The following is an 18,079-nucleotide window of genomic DNA, read 5'->3' as shown; positions in this document are numbered from 1 at the left end:
TTGAGAGAGCAAGTGAGAGAGAGCACAAGCAGGGAGGAGAGGGAGAAGCAGACTCCCTGCTGAGCAAGGAGCCGATGTGGGACTCGACCCCAGGACATACCTGAACTGAAGGCAGACATTTAACCAACTGAGCCACCCAGGTACCGCTTAAATATAAAATCTTAAAAAAAAAAAAAAAAAAAAAAAAGATACGGCAGACCACAAGCTGAAAAACATTTATTTTGTATTTGTTTTTTTTATGAATTGCCAGTTTATATATATATATTTTTAAGATTTTATTTATTTATTTGACAGAGAGACAGCCAGTGAGAGGGGGAACACAAGCAGGGGGAGTGGGAGAGGAAGAAGCAGGCTCCCAGAGGATGAGCCTGACATGGGGCTCGATCCCAGAACGCTGGGATCACGCCCTGAGCCAAAGGCAGTTGCTTAACGACTGAGCCACCCAGGCGCCCCTGCCGGTTTATATTCTTAGTCCATTTTCCTACAAGACTTTTTCTTGATTTAAAAAATTATGGATAGTAAGTCTCTGCCTGTTTATATGTGCTGCAAATATTTTCCCCTTGTCTGCCTTTTTTTCTCTTGAGTTCTATTTTTGTTCTTGTATTCAAAATTTTTCCCCCATTTATGTTCAAAAGTTACTACAAGAGTTTTATCGTGTACTGCCCAGGAGAGGCAACTGTACTGAGATTTAAATGAAAGAAATACAACAACTTCACAATACAGTTTCCCATCCACGAAAAATTTCTCCATTTGTTCACTCCCTCTTTTATATGTTATTTATTTATTTTTGAAAGAGAGAGTGAGAGTGTGCATGCACAAACAAGTTGGGGGGGCGCAGAGGGAGAAGGACTGAGAATGTTAAGCAGGCTCCATGCAGAGCCTGACGCAGGGCTCTATCTCATGACCCTAAGACCATGACTTGAGCTGAAATCAAAAGTCAGTTGCTTAACCAACTGAGCCACCTAGGTGCCCCTTTTTATGTCCTTTAAATGAAACTGTATTTTTTAATTCATATTTTGCACATTTGTAGTCGGGTCAACTTACTCAATTTCAAATGCTATTTAATTAATTAATTAATCATTTTTAAATGCTATTTTAAAAGGAAAAAATATAGTGAAGAAATTACACACAATACCTTTTCTAAAGCAACATGTAGTTCTTTTTCATATTCCGGTGGCAGTCTCAAAAGTAGGACTTGACAGGCATCTTTAATCAGTGGAACAACACTGAGAAATATTAATATAGCAATAAAGAGAGAACAGAGGGGATCAGCAATGAACCATCCAAACTGCTCTATAAGAACTGTGGATACGATCACACCAATACTGCCAAGTGTATCTGCCAAAACATGTAGAAATACACCTAGAAGTAAAATATGAAAACATTAAAAATTAAAGCACATCTAATTTAGTTCCTTTATCCATTTCATAAGTATTACTGGGCACCTACTATGCTCCTGATTCTGCTAGGGGATAGTACTTAAAAAAACAAAACAAAAAAAACATGGTCACCGCTCTCAAAGAATTCATGGCACAATGGTCAAAAGGGAAAGATACAGGCAACTATAGCACAGAGTAGTGAGTTTTATGATGGTTTGGTTTTCCTAGAAATCACACAAGAGCCATGTTTTGACATTACCCAAATTAAACAATCACAATAAATAATTCAATACAGTAAGTGATAAATACTTCCCCTATATATTTTACAGTACAATAAAAATTTCCTGGTTCTTCTGTAGTAAAAGTTCATAATGACACAGTATTTCCCTTCCAAATAATATTTATGTAAATGTCACTATGAAAAGGACTCTAATAATCTGTTTAAAAATTGACATTTATGAACGAATGTAAGCATTTTCTACAGCAGATGACTTCATTTTTTTAGCCACAGACTGTTTTTCAAAAATAAAACTGTACCAGAAGCCTAACATTTAATACAAATAAGACAGTGTCAACGTCAATTGATAACAGTTGGAAAGTAGGACAGTATTTGTCAAGGACTCACCCCTCATGTTAGCATTCATGCCTCTGCCTGCAGATCCGTGGCTGTGACCATGCCCATGGTCACTGTGTCCATGCATATGGTGGGAATGACTGTGATCAGATGAATGACAGCTTCCCTGAGAAGCTCCATGGTTATGGTTATGGGCATGGCTAAAGGCACAGATACCAATAAGGTTTACTATCAGCCCTCCAACTGAGACTGGCTAGTAAAGGAGAAAAGAAAACCTTTAAATTTGTAATTTTAAAAATATATTTGTTATTTAAAGTTACTATATATCTAAATATGTTTTTCTGTTTACAGTTTTCAAAGTATTTTTGGTAAAACCTAAGTTCAATAAGGAAAACCAAAATTTTTAAAAAGCAGATTTTAGACTATTTTAGAAGAAACATTTCAACTTTCAAACAGCAAAGTTTTGACAAGTAGAGGAATTTGGACTTGCTTTAATCAAGTGAAGAACATGTACTTGGTTCATGGTTTATGAATAAGTTATTCTAGAACTTTGTTTTATTTGAATAGAGCTTGAAAGTACTGCTTACTAGAGCAAGTATGCACTGTAGCCGAAATCTCGTTTATATTACCAGATAAATTTCATTTCGTAAGGCAATGATTATAATTTATAACTAGTGGATTCCAAATACATACAATCTTACTATGTTTCTTAAAATACAGTAAAATTTCCCAAAGTAACAAAAAGTATAATGGAAAAACAGACATGTAATAGTAATCTTTCACCTTTTTTTTTTTAAACAAACTGAATGATCCTGATTTAATAATGCCATATAACAACCCAAAGGATAAACAAAGTCACTTACCCTTGATTATCCTCTCTTATAAAATGATTTTGGATAGTTCAGGGTGTTATTTAATTTACATTCATTACAATTTCTCCTTTAGAGAAATCCACTTGATTTATAAAAAGAATATATAACAATAATGGGGACAGATAATTCTAATTAATTTCCAAAGATTGTAAGACACGAGATTTACTTTAGTAAACATGTATGGAAATTATACACTTCTTACTGAGGCTCAGACCATTTATCTGTCAGATTTTAAAATTTTAGTTAACTTTATGAACTTGAAAATGGTTATTGAATTTTGAATTAAATCAAATATTGCATACAGAGACCCCATTATCTCAAATAGTTCTCCTCTAATGATAAATACTTTATTTGTATAGACTTCATCAGAAAAAATAATGTAGAAAGTGCAAGCCCCCTGTTATCTAACCCCCCAAAATTAGTCACTAAGAGAATGGTGTACTTTCTACGCACATACTAAAACACATACATAAACACCTTTTTCAACCAATAATAGCATATTATAATGCTGCTTTGGAATTTTTTTTAACTTAGTACAGTTTATAAGTATTGTTCATGCCAGTGTATATAGATATGCCTCATTCTTTTTATTGGCTGTATAGTATCCTAAGAATGACAGCTTTCTTTCTTTAACTAGTCTTTTCCTTGGTGGACATTTTTTTTTTTTTTTTACCATTGTGAGCAATGGCACAAGGAATCATGCACCTTTACACATCTGTGCAAATATTTTTTGCAAATATTTCTGTAGTAAATATTAAAGGTCAAAAGATATAAGTATTTAAAATTCAAAATATATTTCCAAACTGTAATCCAAAGCATTTTACTAATATATGCTTCCAGCAACCAGATTCATAACTGCTTACAATCATTTGACAATTAATTGCTGATTTCCTACTACAAGCCAGGTGCTAGAGTTTAAGAGTTAATGACTGACAATTCAGGTCCTGAAGATACTTCACTCACATCTTTAATTGTGGAAGAAAGACAAAGGAGTTATAACTCAATGTTGCTTAAAAAAAAAAAAAAGAAAAAAGAAAGCAAGACATAACAGCAATACTGAGAAAGGGAAAGCTATCAAACTTCAAGGAGGGAAGAGAGGGAGATTAAGGGAAAGTATCTCACTGGAAGAGACATATAAGCAAAGTCCTGACAAAGGCTGAAAAGCAGATGTGAGGAAAGGGCATGCCAACTACAAGAAACAGCACATGCAAAGGTCTGGAGGTACAGGGAGAACATTATAAACTACTACAGCAGTAGTACAATCAACAAAGTAAAGCCTTTAAAATGATAATATTTTTCTGATTCTATCTCTAACATTTTGCAAATTTCCTCAGGTATTTAAAAACCACATCTTCACACAAAAACATTTAATAAGTCAGAAAGAAATTGTATGTCTTAGACTGTCATCTAATATTCTGACTAAAATATTAGAGAAAAGGATTAATTTCTAAGAGTCAGCAGTGTAATAAACACAAGATAAGAAATTATGTTAATTTAAATTAAAAAATAAAATAGAACCTTCCTAGATCAATAACTACAATAGTTAAACTTTAGCATGGAAAAGGCTGTAGGGTAGGGGGTATGAATAGAAATTCAAACAGGAAAATAAAAACTTACTGTTAACATGTGTGTGTCTAATTCCGGAGGATCAATTAATCTAGCCACTGACTCCATAAACACAAAAAAAGCTATTACCATTAGAAAAAGTCCATTAATAAATCCAGAGAGAATTTCTATTCGGCCATACCTAAAAGTGTAGAATATATTTTTAAAAAAGGAAAATGACAAATATTTTCAAAGTATAAATGTTACGTTACAAAAGAGGATGTAAGTTCAGATTTTCAACTATGTACATAAATAATACAATCAGAAAATTACCAAGATTTTAAACACCATACTAATGCTGGAAGAGTCCTTCTGCACTTAAGTTTGTTGTAATTATAAATGTTTATCAAAGTCCTTCTTCAATGTTTCCCCTTACACAAAGACTTTCTTAACAAGATCCTTCTCTCCCTTTAATGGGCTCTCTCGATGGGCTCTGTACCTCTGTCACAGCACACAGATTCTGCTTTGTACCAAAATTATTTGTATTTTTGGCTCACCTATCTTTCAAAATATTAACAGTTGAAAAGAGCTGAATTTATCAATCTGTTCAAGGTAGGTCTTATCACAATTCTTTGTACAAATCAAGGATTCTAATATTTTTGAACTGAATTATTCAGTTGATGAAAGGATATTTCATGCATAGCCTCTTCAAATTTTGAATACTATTTCTAACAGCAAAGATGCAAATGACCATGCACATTCCATTGTCTCCAATAAACTGTTAGGCAAAGAGCTCAAAATCTGATTTTTTTTTTTTTTAAAGATTTTATTTATTTGACAGAGAGAGAGAGACACAGCCAGCGAGAGAGGGAACACAAGCAGGGGGAGTGGGAGAGGAAGAAGCAGGCTCCCAGCAGAGGAGCCTCATGCAGGGCTCGATTCCAGAATGCTGGGATCACACCCTGGGCCGAAGGCAGACACTTAACGACTGAGCCTCCCAGGCGCCCCCCAAAATCTGATTTTTGCTCTCTCCTTACAAGAGGAATTAGTCAGGGAATATAATCTTGAGCTTACTGCCATTTACTATTTACCATATGCTTGATTTATTTCCTCGTATCTACTTCAATTTAAAGAAAACTAAAGCTCTGAAAAATTATTTGTATTAAAAGTAACAAAATTTTGGGGCGCCTGGTGGCTCAGTCATTAAGTGTCTGCCTTCGGCTCAGGTCATGATCCCAGCGTCCTGGGATTGAGCCCGCACCAGGCTCCCTGCTCCACTGGGGGCCTGCTTCTTCATCTCCCACTCCCCCCTGTTCCCTCTCTTGCTGGCTGTCTCTCTCTCTCTGTCAAATAAATAAATAAAATCTTAAAAAAAAAAGTAATAAAATTTTATTCCGTAAGATGGAATTTGCCCTTAAGATTTTTTCGTTGTGTTATATCACCCTGATGGTCAGTGTACCTACCCATAAGAGAAAATGCGAGTTGCTTTCCATCTACTCATCAGGGCTGCAAAAAGCCCCATGACCAAAGCAGAGCAGTCAAAGAGCATGTGAAATCCATCTGAGATCAGACCCAGACTATTGGTCAACACGCCATAGAATAATTCCACAAAGGTAAAAAGCTACAATAAATTTAAAGAAAAATAGGGGAGAAATATGTTAGGAAATACCATTTCAAGAGATTTATTAGAACTTAATCATGAGAATTTAAACCTTTAAGTTAAAAAAAACCTTTTTTTTTAAAGATTTTTTTATTTATTTGACAGAGAGAGGGGGGGAGCAATTGAATACGAGGAGGGGAGCGACAGGCAGAGGGAGAGGGAGAAGCAGGCTCCCCACCAAGCAGGGAGCCTGAAGCAGGGCTTCGATCCCAGCACCCTGAGATCATGACCTGAGCCGAAGGCAGGCACTTAACCCACGGAGCCAGCAGGCGCCCCCTTAACCTTTTATTATGCAAACTTTACTTGAAGATATAACTGCCACTTTATTTCATTTCATATAAACTGTAAGATAGGGACACCTGGGTGGCTCAGTTGGGTTAAGCATCTGCCTTTGGCTCAGGTCATGATCCCAGAGTCCTGGGATCAAGTCCCATATTGGGCTCCTTGCTCAGCCGGGAGCCTGCTTCTCCCCTGCCTGCTACTCCCCCAGCTTGCGCTCTCTGACAAATGAATAAATCTTTAAAAAAAAAAAACACAACTGTAAGATACTACATTAAATCAGGTATGTTCATCTTATAAATTATTTAAAAGGAGATTCATCTGGGGTGCCTGGGTGGCTCAGTTGTTAAGCGTCTGCCTTCGGCTCAGGGCGTGATCCCGGCGTTATGGGATCGAGCCCCACATCAGGCTCCTCCGCTGGGAGCCTGCTTCTTCCTCTCCCACTCCCCCTGCTTGTGTTCCCTCTCTCTCTGGCTGTCTCTCTCTCTGTCAAATAAATAAATAAAATCTTAAAAAAAAAGATTCATTTAGGTCTGTAGAACTCAGTAAACTAGGGTATAAAATGTTAGCAATCTGGTCTATGGTGAGATCCTATAAGAAGTAGATAAAAACCTTTCAGGCTACTGTATTTCCTGATTTAAAATAGCACACTAAACTAATGCATCTAAAATGCCTCAAAAATTGTTTGCTTAATGGGGCGCCTGGGTGGCTCAGTTGTTAAGCCTCTGCCTCCAGCTCGGGTCGTGATCCCGGCGTTCTGGGATCGAGCCTCACATCGGGCTCCCTGCTCAGCGGGAAGCCTGCTTCTCCCTCTCCCACTCCCCCTGCTTGTGTTCCCTCTCTCGCTGCCTCTCTGTCAAATAAATAAATAAATAATCTTTAAAAAAATTGTTTGCTTAAGTCTGAATATGATCCTGTAATCTTCCTATGACTGAGAGAAAATATAATTTTAGCCCCTCTCTAATTATCAGAAATCTGGGAATTACTAAAATTATACCAGAACTGTCAAAATTAAAAGATTACGTTTTTAAGATATGTCACAAATATATAAAAATCTTACCAGATTCAAGCACAAGAAGTAAAAGATCTGCCTAGAGTCATTCTCCTCAAGAATTTGCTTTAGTGATTCCTTAATAAACCTGGGGATCGATTGGGAACTATGTTGGAAAGCATCACCCATGAAGTTATAAAGAGGTGTTCCTTCAGGAGAATATCCAATTAGGGTGCCTTTCTGTCCTCTCTTGGAAGGAGATGATAAGATGTTGGCAGCTTTTAAAAAAAAAAAAAAGAGAAAACAACAACATGACAAAAGTTTTAAAATATTAAGCTACCAAAACCAACACAGAATCTGTCAGCACGAAATGCAAGCACTGAACAAATTCCCAAATTAAGTAAATGATTTCAACATCAGAATCCATGAGATGAAATTTCCCAAGGGGAAAAATGCTCACACAAAATGAAGAATATAGCGCTCACTACCACTCCTCCAGACAGGACATGTTCAGTGCTTTCCTGGTGTGCTGCTTTGTTCATAGCTCGAAGCTGGTCTGTTATTGGATGTGTCCAAAAATTTCCAAAAAGTAGAGCACTCATAAAAATGGGAAAGGATCCATAGCGGGCACATTTGGAAACTTCCATTTTGATTGAACAAACAGAATCGACATAAAAATCCAGGATCATGACAAAAAAGATAACTGTTGTGAAAGGCATTATGAGAGAAAACCAAGACTCGACTTTACTCTAGAAATTAAAAAAAAAGAAGAAAAAAAAGAAATTGTTAGCACTGCACTGGAATAAAGTTCACATCTTATGTTTTATTTAATCTCTTCATATTTAAACAAATATTCTAACTCAATACGATTCATAAAATGCCAAGATATAAGAGCTGTAAAATATTAGTACATTTCTCAGTAACCCCAAAGTATTAAAAACAAGAACACTATGGTTTAATAATTATATAAATACTAGGTGACCCACAATCCTTGTCTGTAACACACAGTAACTATTAAATGGGTTAATCTTTAGGAGGGTTTGGGTGGCTCAGTTGGTTAGGCGTCCAACTCGCGATTTCCACCCAGGTCATGATCTCAGGGTTGTGGGATCAAGCCCTGTAAAGGCTCAGCGCAGAGTATGCTTGTCCCTTTCCCTCTGTTTTTCCCCCAAGCTCGCTCATTCTCTCGCTCTAAAATAAGCAAATATTCTTTAATTGATTCCTTTGGGCCACAGGAATGGGATGAATATACAAATGTAATAGTACCTGATTTGTATTTTCTATGAACAAAATTTACTCCAAAAATTTTTCAAAAATTATAAAAAAAGCAATGGTAATTTAAGATACTTGCAAGCTCAAAGTGAAATAAAATACAATGTACTGAACTAAAATTTTTAAGTAAGAGCAATTCATTTTACTTATTACCAATAAATTCCTACTCTTACCTCAGTTGTCACAGAAAGAACAATGACCCATGGGCACAAGAGAAGCACAGAAACAAGATGAGATAAAGCTTGAAGACGTTTGGCTCCACCAACATCTATAGAGAGTTTTCTGGAAGCTGTATGAAAACCAACTTTACAACACAAAGCCAGTACTAGCAACAATACTCCACCCTATGAGTAAAATTAGATAAGTTTCATTAGAAACACACGGTCCAAAACCCAATCCTTAAATACATAATATTTGAAGAAATGGAGCTATTATATTTCTTCCACATCCCAAATTACTGGACTGCATAAATGTCAGGCAATACTGTAAATTACTGGTAACTTATTTTAAGTGCACTTTTATAGTTGCTATAACTTTTCACAGTCTCTGGATCATGTTAGGAACAAAGAAAAGAACATACCTTGTGATCTGCCACACCTAAGAAGGCAATGGCTGTGTAAAGCATGTGAGTTAGAGCACTGTCATGATGTCCTTCAGCTAAGTGAGTTGCAGTAAAGGAAAAAAAAAATCCCAAATATTAACTCTTTAAATCCTGAAGTCCTAAAATTTTAGCTACATTATTTTAGGCTGACTATAGACTAGTTTGGGGGCCCCAAACCGGACTACTTGCAACAGTTTATTGCCCTTAAAAACAAAACAATTAAAAATCTAATTTTGGGACATGATTTACAAACTGGAATGGCCTGTATTTCTTTTGTTGTCTCCAAACAATTACAATAGTGCTTGAGATATAGTTGTTAAATTTTAGTAGTCAACCTCCAAAAGTATATGCATGCATACTGTAAGTAGGACAAAGGGATAAGAGCAAGGATCTTCTTGGACCACTACTGTCATGGAATTAAGGTTGCTCTTTCAGAACATGTCAAATTAGTCCTAAATCTCTTTCTAAATCACTGACCACGTAAGCCTCAGTAAAGCAAGCAGCGAGCAGAAAGGGGCAGAGGTGGCGTATCACAAGCATCCTGGAGTTCTGCAAAGTCACACCACTCTCTTTCATTGTAACAAAGTAAACTGTTATTAGTTAATTGACAGGCTTTAGGACAGTATCTGTAACCAGAAGAATCAAAACTAGTGTTCTAAGGTCAGCTAAATGTAGTGGACAAAGGTGTATGGACAGGAAAGAACAAGGTATGTCTGTTTGCAGAGGAAAATGAGTATACATATTTGACTGGAAAGCTGGGGTTATAGAATAGTGGAAGCTCAATTAGAAATAACAGTTTAGAGCAAGAGAGTGATTATCAGGTGAAGGAACTTTAGCTTTTTCTTTCAGGCAAGAAGATGCTAAAGATTTTTCATTAAATAAAGTTTATATTTAATAATTCCAACTGACCTCTAAATCGAGCATTTAAATCATTAAATTTGTTACAAGGGAGCCAACACAGTGATTTTGTTGACTGGCAAATTAAATTTTTCTTTTTTTTTTAAGCACCAGGGCATTCTAAAATATTCTTTCACTGTCCCTGTAGAAGATATTGATGGAGATGCTATAAAATACTTACTTTAGAATAAATTTACTCATTATTTGAATACCTACATTAATTCATGGAAGTTTCATTCATGACTGATCAGTTTAATTCAATCCTCCTTCTTTACCCTTTCTGCCAGTCTTCTATTTTTCTCCAAGACTAAATCACTCCAATCTACTGCAAAAGGATACGGTGTTCAGCCATTTTAGCCATGAGATCATCATTGTCGAAAAGCAATAGGCAGATCACAGCAATAATGAAAAAAGCAGCCCCTCTTGTCTGAAAATGAAGAAAATATTACCAAGAATGGCTGTTTTAAGAGCTGATTTTTAAGACTATAACTATACAAATGCTAAAGAAGAATTTTTTTCAAATAAATATTTACAGAAAAAAATACCTTAAAGTCTTTCTACTATAAAATATAAATATGCAGTATTTTTTAAAAAAGCTTTTATTTATCTATTTCACAGAGAGAGAGAGAGCGAGCACACAACTGAGGGGAGAGGCAGAGGAAGAGAGAGAGAGGCAGGTTCTCCACTGAGCAGGGGGCCCGATGTGGAGCTTGATCCCAGGACCCCGGGATCATGACCTGAGCTGAAGGCAGATGCTTAACCGACTGAGCCACCCAGGCACCCCTAAATTTGCAGTATTAACAGTAACATAAAAAAGTAAAGAGCTCCAACAAATTCTGCAGGATATTTTGAAGGCATTTAAGGCACACAGTAATGACAACTTGAACTGTCTTCTTGCTAACAGGGCTAGGCATGTTACTATGCACTATTAGTGCTTGCAGAATTAATTTTCCTAAATGTTACTTTGCTTCTGGTTGAAAAGCCCAAGCAACTACAGAATAATTAGTAGGAACTTATTTTATTCTACAACATGTAAGTGATAGAGAAGACAGTTAATTTACAATATTATCAATATTCTAGTTACCACTCTAGGGAAAAAGAGTAAGAGGGCACATTAGGAAAATTAGCAAAGTCATTTCTCATATCCAGTAAAAATGTAGCACATTTAAAAGCTGATAAGTTTTTTATAAGTTTATGTTTTCATCCAGGAAAGGATTTTGACAAAAGAAAAACCAGGAAGAATGTACTGTCTAGTTTATGCAAATATTTCAGAATTTTGGGTGTAAAAAAATGCTATTTTAAATAGCATTATTATACATTCTGTATTTATAAATTTACAGGTATACTGCCACATACTCTCATTAAATAAAAGTTAAAATTAAAGTGAGAATCCTATTCTATTCATTAACGTGCTTACCAGTACACATGATAAATTCTCTATTAGTGTGGTAGATGGATATCTTGACAAAAGTCAGCCACACAATTTTAAATTTCATTAAATTAGAATATGACAGTATCAACAATACCCAGATATGGAGGATATAATTTAATCTTTTGTTAAAGAGAGCAACTGAGAATTTTGTAGTGCCTCAGTCATAACTAAGGAAAAAAACCATGCTGTGTCCTAGACAGATGCCCAGATTCATTACAGACACTAATAATATGATATGTACAACTTATATTCTAATTTCTGAACATTAGCGTGGCAAAATTTTTATTTCTTATTATATTTTTAAAAGATTCATTTATTCGAGAGAAAGGGGGTAGGGGCAGAGGGAGAGGGAAAGAGGCTCAAGCAGACTCCACATTGAACAAGGGGATGACATGGGCCTCAATCTCACAACCCTGAGATCATGACCTGAGCTGAAACCAAGATTAGATACGTAAACAACTGTGCCACCACCAAGGGGCTCCCAAATTTTTGTTGTTGTTGTTGTTGTTGCTTTTAATGTTTTAAAATCATTTGTATTTCTTTTGTGAGTTGTCTTTCCCTGCCCTCGGCTCTTTTTTATTGAGAATCTTATGCATTTTTCTTAACTGATTTTACCAATTTATATTTTGAAAGAAATGTAAAACTTTTACTTGTGGTAATTTTCTGTTGTTGTTTGTTGTCTGCACAATGATTTCTGTTACACTGAAACTTATAATCATTATAAGGTCAAATGTACTGAGTTTTAGGCAAGAGAAACAAAGGAAAAAACGAACTTGTGGGACTTCATCATGCCTTCTGCATAGCAAAGGAAACAGTCATCAAAACAAAGAGGCAGCCCAGAGAATGGGAGAAGATATTTGCAAATGACATTACAGATAAAAGACTGGTATCCAAGATCTACAAAGAACTTCTCAAACTCAATACATGAGAAACAAATAATCAAATCAAAAAATGGGCAGAAGAGATGAACAGACACTTTTCCAATGAAGACATACAAATGGCTAACAGACACATGAAAAAATGTTCAAAATCATTAGCCATCAGGGACAAATCAAAACCACCTTGAGATACCACCTTACACCAGTTAGAATGGCAAAAATTGACAAGGCAAGAAACAAAAAATGTTGGAGAGAATGTGGAGAAAGGGGAACCCTCTTACACTGTTGGTGGGAATACAAGTTGGTACAGCCACTTTGGAAAACAGTGTGGAGGTCCCTTGAAAAGTTAAAAAAATAGAGCTTACCTTATGACCCAGCAATTGCACTACTGGATATTTACCCCAAAGATATGGACGTAGTGAAGAGAAGGGCCATATGCACCCCAATGTTCATAGCAGCATTGTCCACAATAGCTAAATCGTTGAAGGAGCCTAGATGCCCTTCAACAGACGAATGGATAAAGAAGATGTGGTCCATATATACAATGGAATATTACTCAGCCATCAGAAAGAATGATTACCCAACATTTGCAGCAACATGGACGGGACTGGAGGAGATTATGCTAAGTGAAATAAGTCAAGCAGAGAAAGACAATTATGATATGGTTTCACTCATTTATGGAACATAAGAAATAGCAGGGAGATTGGTAGAAGGAAGGGAAGAATGAAGGGGGGGTAAGCAGAAGGGGGAATGAACCATGAGAGACTATGGACTCTGGGAAACAAACTGAGGGCTTCAGAGGGGATGGGGGTGGGGGATTGGGATAGGATGGTGATGGGTATTAAGGAGGGACATATTGCACGGGGCACTGGGTGTTATATGCAAACAATGAATCATGGAACACTACATCAAAAACTAAGGATGTACTGCAGGGTGACTAACATAATAAAAAATTTTTTAAAAATGTACTGAGTTTTCTCATTGTGATTTTCTCCCACTGCTTTTTTTTTTTTTTTTTTTTAAATATTTTCTTTATTTATGTGACAGAGAGACAGCCAGCGAGAGAGGGAACACAGCAGGGAGTGGGAGAGGAAGAAGCAGGCTCCCAGCGGAGGAGCCCGATGTGGGGACTCGATCCCGGAATGCCGGGATCACGCCCTGAGCCGAAGGCAGACGCCTAACGACTGCGCTACCCAGGCGCCCCATCTCCCACTGCTTTTATGCTCAGAAAATTCTTTGCTTGTAGTTAATTATCCATCTATATTTTATATTATATATATTGATGTTTTATAGCTCTATTTATATTATTTTACATATTACAGTATATCATATATATTACTTTATATGTATTTATATTTTCCATATAGCTCTATATAGCTCTATTTATATTATTTTACATATTACAGTATATCATATTTATATATATTACTTTATATATATGTATAACTATATTATTTTATAGCTTTATATTATTTTACATATTACATTTATAGATATTTATATTATTTTACACATTATATCATATATTACTTTATACATATATTTGTATTTTCTATTACACATTACATATTTACATACATTTACAACATTTACATATATTTACATACCATTATACTATATTAAGATAGTTTTATATTATGTATTAATTTTTATTCACATTTATTTTGGAGTACTCTATTAGTGAGATGAAAGAAACAGTGGCATGTGCTTTAATATTAATTATCACGTTTGAAATCTATGGGTTGGGTAGTCTCTCCGCTCTACCTGGCATGTTACTTTGTTCACTTAATTTTATTCATCTGCCTCCATTAGCCTGCAACAGCTTCTTTTAGAACAGGGACTACTACATCTTATTTGTCTTTTTATTTTTCCTTTCCTCTATAATTGGGACAATGTACCATGCACAGCAAACAATCTGATAAAAAAGAAATACTGTAGGTATAAAAATTTGGAATTGTAGATTCTTGACTCATTTACCAAAAAAGGATAATACTTAAGTTACTTAAGATAAATAAGGCCTAGTTGGCAAAATGTTGGATAAATATTCATCAGACTTTATAACAAGTTCTTAGGTATTTTCCAAAAATGATGAATAAGGGTAAAGAATGAGGTGGGGAAGAGGCTTGGGTACAGTATGATAGAGATCTTTGTGGTGATTAATCTGTTCTGTGTCTTTTTTAATTTTTTTTTTTTAAGATTTTATTTTATTTATTTGACAGAGATAGAGACAGCCAGCAAGAGAGGGAACACAAGTAGGGGGAGTGGGAGAGGAAGAAGCAGGCTCCCAGTGGAGGAGCCTGATGTGGGGCTCGATCCCATAATGCCGGGATCACGCCCTGAGCCGAAGGCAGACGCTTAACGACTGCGCCACCCAGGCGCCCCTAATCTGTTCTGTGTCTTGATACGGTCTATGGATTATACCAATGTCAATTTCTTGGTTTTGATAGTGTACTTGAGTTGGGTAAGAAATTACCACTGAAATTGAGTGAAGGGCACTCTTGGTGCTATTTTTGCATCCTCTTATGAATATATGATGATTTCAGAATAAAAAGTAAAAAAAAAAGTCTGTAAGAAAAAGTTAAAATTAGCAGAGAAAGCCCCTGCATTCTTTTAAATGGTAAGGGAGTTTATTTAATTGGTTTAGATAATATTTTACGTGTATAACTTTCAATTTTCAAGGAATTAATAACAGAAAATTGTACCTTTGCTGGTCCTCCTCCAGAACTAGTGAACAAAACACTGAGTAGTGAGATGACAACAATATCACTGTGTTCAAATAGCAGCAAAGTCCTATAAAAATACAACATTATCATTCATAAAATACATCTGATCTTCACCAAGAAGCATGAGTTCAACTACAGTAAGAGAAAATAAATATTTCCCCTTGATTTCATAAAACACTGAGAAAAATAAATAGGGACAACTGCTTTCGGAATAATCTATCTTTTGGCCTTATCTATCCCAGAAGGCCTGAAACTAGGGGCACCTGGCTGGCTCAGTCAGTAGAGCACCCCACTCCTGATCTCGGTGGTGAGTTCAAGCCCCATGCTGGGTGTGGAGCCTACTTAATTAAAAAAAAAAAAGAGGAGGAAAAAAAGAAGCTGAAATGGTAAAACTTGTAGGCTTATATCACATCAATTTCTTGTGTATGTGTACCAGGAAACACTTAGAGGCTGCTCCTATCAGTTCTGTTTGCAGTAGCCCCAACCTAAATGTCATTGGTAAAAGAATAAATAAAATAGAATACATTCATTCAATAGACTATTGTACAGCAGTAAAAATGAATGAAAGTCTATGAATATATTAAGAAATGCTGAATTGTACACTTTATGTTTTTTATTTTTTAAGAGAGTAGCTTTTTTTATTTATTTTAAAGATTTTATTTATTTATTTGGCAGAGAGAGAAAGCACAAGCAGGAGGAGCAGCAGGCAGAGGGAGCGGGAGAAGCAGGCTTCCCACTGAGCAAGGAGCCCTATGTGGGGCTTGATCCCAAGACCCTGGGATATGACCTGAGCCGAAGGCAAAGCCTTAACTGACTGAGCCGCCCACGCACCCCTGAACTGCACACTTTAAATGTGGTATAGACCGCATGTCAGAGTCCCCCCTAAATTCACATGTTAAACCCAATCCCTAGTGTGATGGTGCTTCGAAGTGGGGCATTTGCAGTGGACAGGTCATGAGGGTGGAACCCTCCCTCATGAATGAGATTAGAGTTCTCATAAAAAAAGACCACAAGAGTATTCTCTTTGCCCATTCTGCCATGTGAGGTTATTGAGAAAAGATAGCTATGAACCAGGAAGCAGTACCTCAAAACACAGTCACTCTGCCTCACCCTGATATTAAGACTTCCCAGTCTCCAGAACTGAGAAGTAAATTTGTGTTGTTTAAAAGCCACCCAGTCTATGGGGCACCTGGGTGGCTCAGCTGGTTAAACTTCCAATTCTTGATTTTGGCTCAGGTCATGATCTCAGGGTCATGGGATTGAGCCCCATGTTGGGTTCTACACTCAGTGGGGAATCTGCTTCTCTCTCTCTCCCCCGTTCTGTCCCTCCCCCAGCTCATGCACGCTCTCTCTAAAAATAAATAAATAAATCTTTTAAAGAAGAAGAAAAAAAAGCGCCACCCAGTAGATACAGTATTTCCGTTACAGAAGCCCCAATGGACTAAAAAAGGATGAATGTTTTATGAATTGTATTTTGAAAAACTGCCATCAAAATGAATGAACTATATATATGCATATATATATAATATGCACCAATATATATATTATATGCACCAATAAGGGCAAGTCTCAAACGTAACATTAAATGGAAAAAGGAGGCTATAGAATACGCATGCAATGTAATTCTATTCATACAAAGTAAAAAACTTGCAAAGTTAAACATTAAAAAAATAATTAAACATAAAAAAAGACACAGATACATATGTGAAAAAACTATAAAGAAAACGAGGAAAATGAAAAACAAAACTTAAGATGCTGATTGCACCCAAGGGTAGGGGGAGACGGGGATACAGGTGGCCATACTGTGGCCATTATTATTTAAACATTCTTATTCATATTTACTCTTTTATATGTATGAAATAATAATAATAATAATAATAATAATAATAATAATAAAAAAACTGGGACACCTGGGTGGCTCAGTAGGTTAAATGTCTGCCTTTGGCTTGGGTCATGATCCCAGGGTCCTGGATCAAGTCCTGCATCAGGCTCCCTGCTCAGTGGGGAGCCTCCTTCTCCCTCTGCCTGCTGCCTTCCCTGCTTGTGGTTTCTCTATATCTCTCTGTGACAAATAAATAAATATATATCTCTGTGACAAATAAATAAAATCTAAAAAAAAAAAAACCCACAAAAAACCTGAAAAACATTATTACTAGCCAAAACAGGGCTTATGGGATCTAAATATTAAGATTTTCAGCTGCTCTTTTAAAAATTTTTCATTTTTCCTCTTTACTCAAAAATCTGTAACACAGAACACAGCAGTCCTAACTTTAATTCTATTAATAATTGCAAGATACAATTTAAGAAAATAAATATATCAGCAGGCTATGGAACACTGAAGGAGTCTTTTTGATCAAGAAATTACATGGGGTGCCTGGGTGGCTCAGTTGGTTAGGTGTCTGACTCTTGATTTGGGCTCAGGTCTTGGACCGTGGGTTGTCAGATGGAGCCCAGCATGGGGGGTCCACACTGGGTAGGGAGCCTGCTTAAAATTCTGTCTCTCCCTCTGCCCCTCCCTCTCCCTCCCTAAAAACAAATAAATATATCAGCAGGCTATGGAACACTGAAGGAGTCTTTTTAATCAAGAAATTACATGGGGTGCCTGGGTGGCTCAGTTGGTTAGGTGTCTGACTCTTGATTTGGGCTCAGGTCTTGGACCCTGGGTTGTCAGATGGAGCCCAGCATGGGGGTCCACATTGGGTAGGGAGCCTGCTTAAAATTCTGTCTCTCCCTCTGCCCCTCCCTCTCCCTCCCTAAAAACAAAGAACAAAAAACATGTAATTCCTTTTCTCTTTTTTTAGAGAGAGAGAGAGAGAGAGAGCGCACATGCGCACACTTGTGCAAATGGGGATGGGGGGGTAGAGGGAGAAGGACACAGAGACAATCCCAAGCGGACTCTACACCCAGCAGAGAGCCTGATGAGGCTCGATCTCATGACCCTGACATTGTGACCTGAGCCAAAATAAAGAGTTGGAT

At 36.5% G+C, this 18,079-nt stretch overlaps 1 protein-coding gene across 2 annotated transcripts in view; it reads right to left on the bottom strand.

Moving 5' to 3' along the window:
- The window catches only part of SLC30A5 (solute carrier family 30 member 5), a 35,528-nt gene that overhangs the window by 4,525 nt on the left and 12,924 nt on the right, over positions 1 to 18,079 (bottom strand). For both annotated transcript variants that reach the window (XM_026498858.4, XM_044384139.3), the window contains exons 5-14: positions 15,083 to 15,170; positions 10,410 to 10,497; positions 9,153 to 9,229; positions 8,746 to 8,916; positions 7,761 to 8,049; positions 7,370 to 7,578; positions 5,834 to 5,991; positions 4,443 to 4,572; positions 2,005 to 2,206; positions 1,136 to 1,362 (exon numbers count right to left, since the gene is read on the bottom strand). In XM_026498858.4, coding sequence (XP_026354643.1) covers positions 1,136 to 1,362; positions 2,005 to 2,206; positions 4,443 to 4,572; positions 5,834 to 5,991; positions 7,370 to 7,578; positions 7,761 to 8,049; positions 8,746 to 8,916; positions 9,153 to 9,229; positions 10,410 to 10,497; positions 15,083 to 15,170 — 1,639 coding nt within the window. The remainder of the gene's footprint in view (positions 1 to 1,135; positions 1,363 to 2,004; positions 2,207 to 4,442; positions 4,573 to 5,833; positions 5,992 to 7,369; positions 7,579 to 7,760; positions 8,050 to 8,745; positions 8,917 to 9,152; positions 9,230 to 10,409; positions 10,498 to 15,082; positions 15,171 to 18,079) is intronic.

Source organism: Ursus arctos, unplaced genomic scaffold (assembly GCF_023065955.2).
Source record: "Ursus arctos isolate Adak ecotype North America unplaced genomic scaffold, UrsArc2.0 scaffold_5, whole genome shotgun sequence".
In the NCBI taxonomy this organism is placed as follows: domain Eukaryota; kingdom Metazoa; phylum Chordata; class Mammalia; order Carnivora; family Ursidae; genus Ursus; species Ursus arctos.
This window is presented reverse-complemented; position numbering and strand designations above follow the sequence as displayed.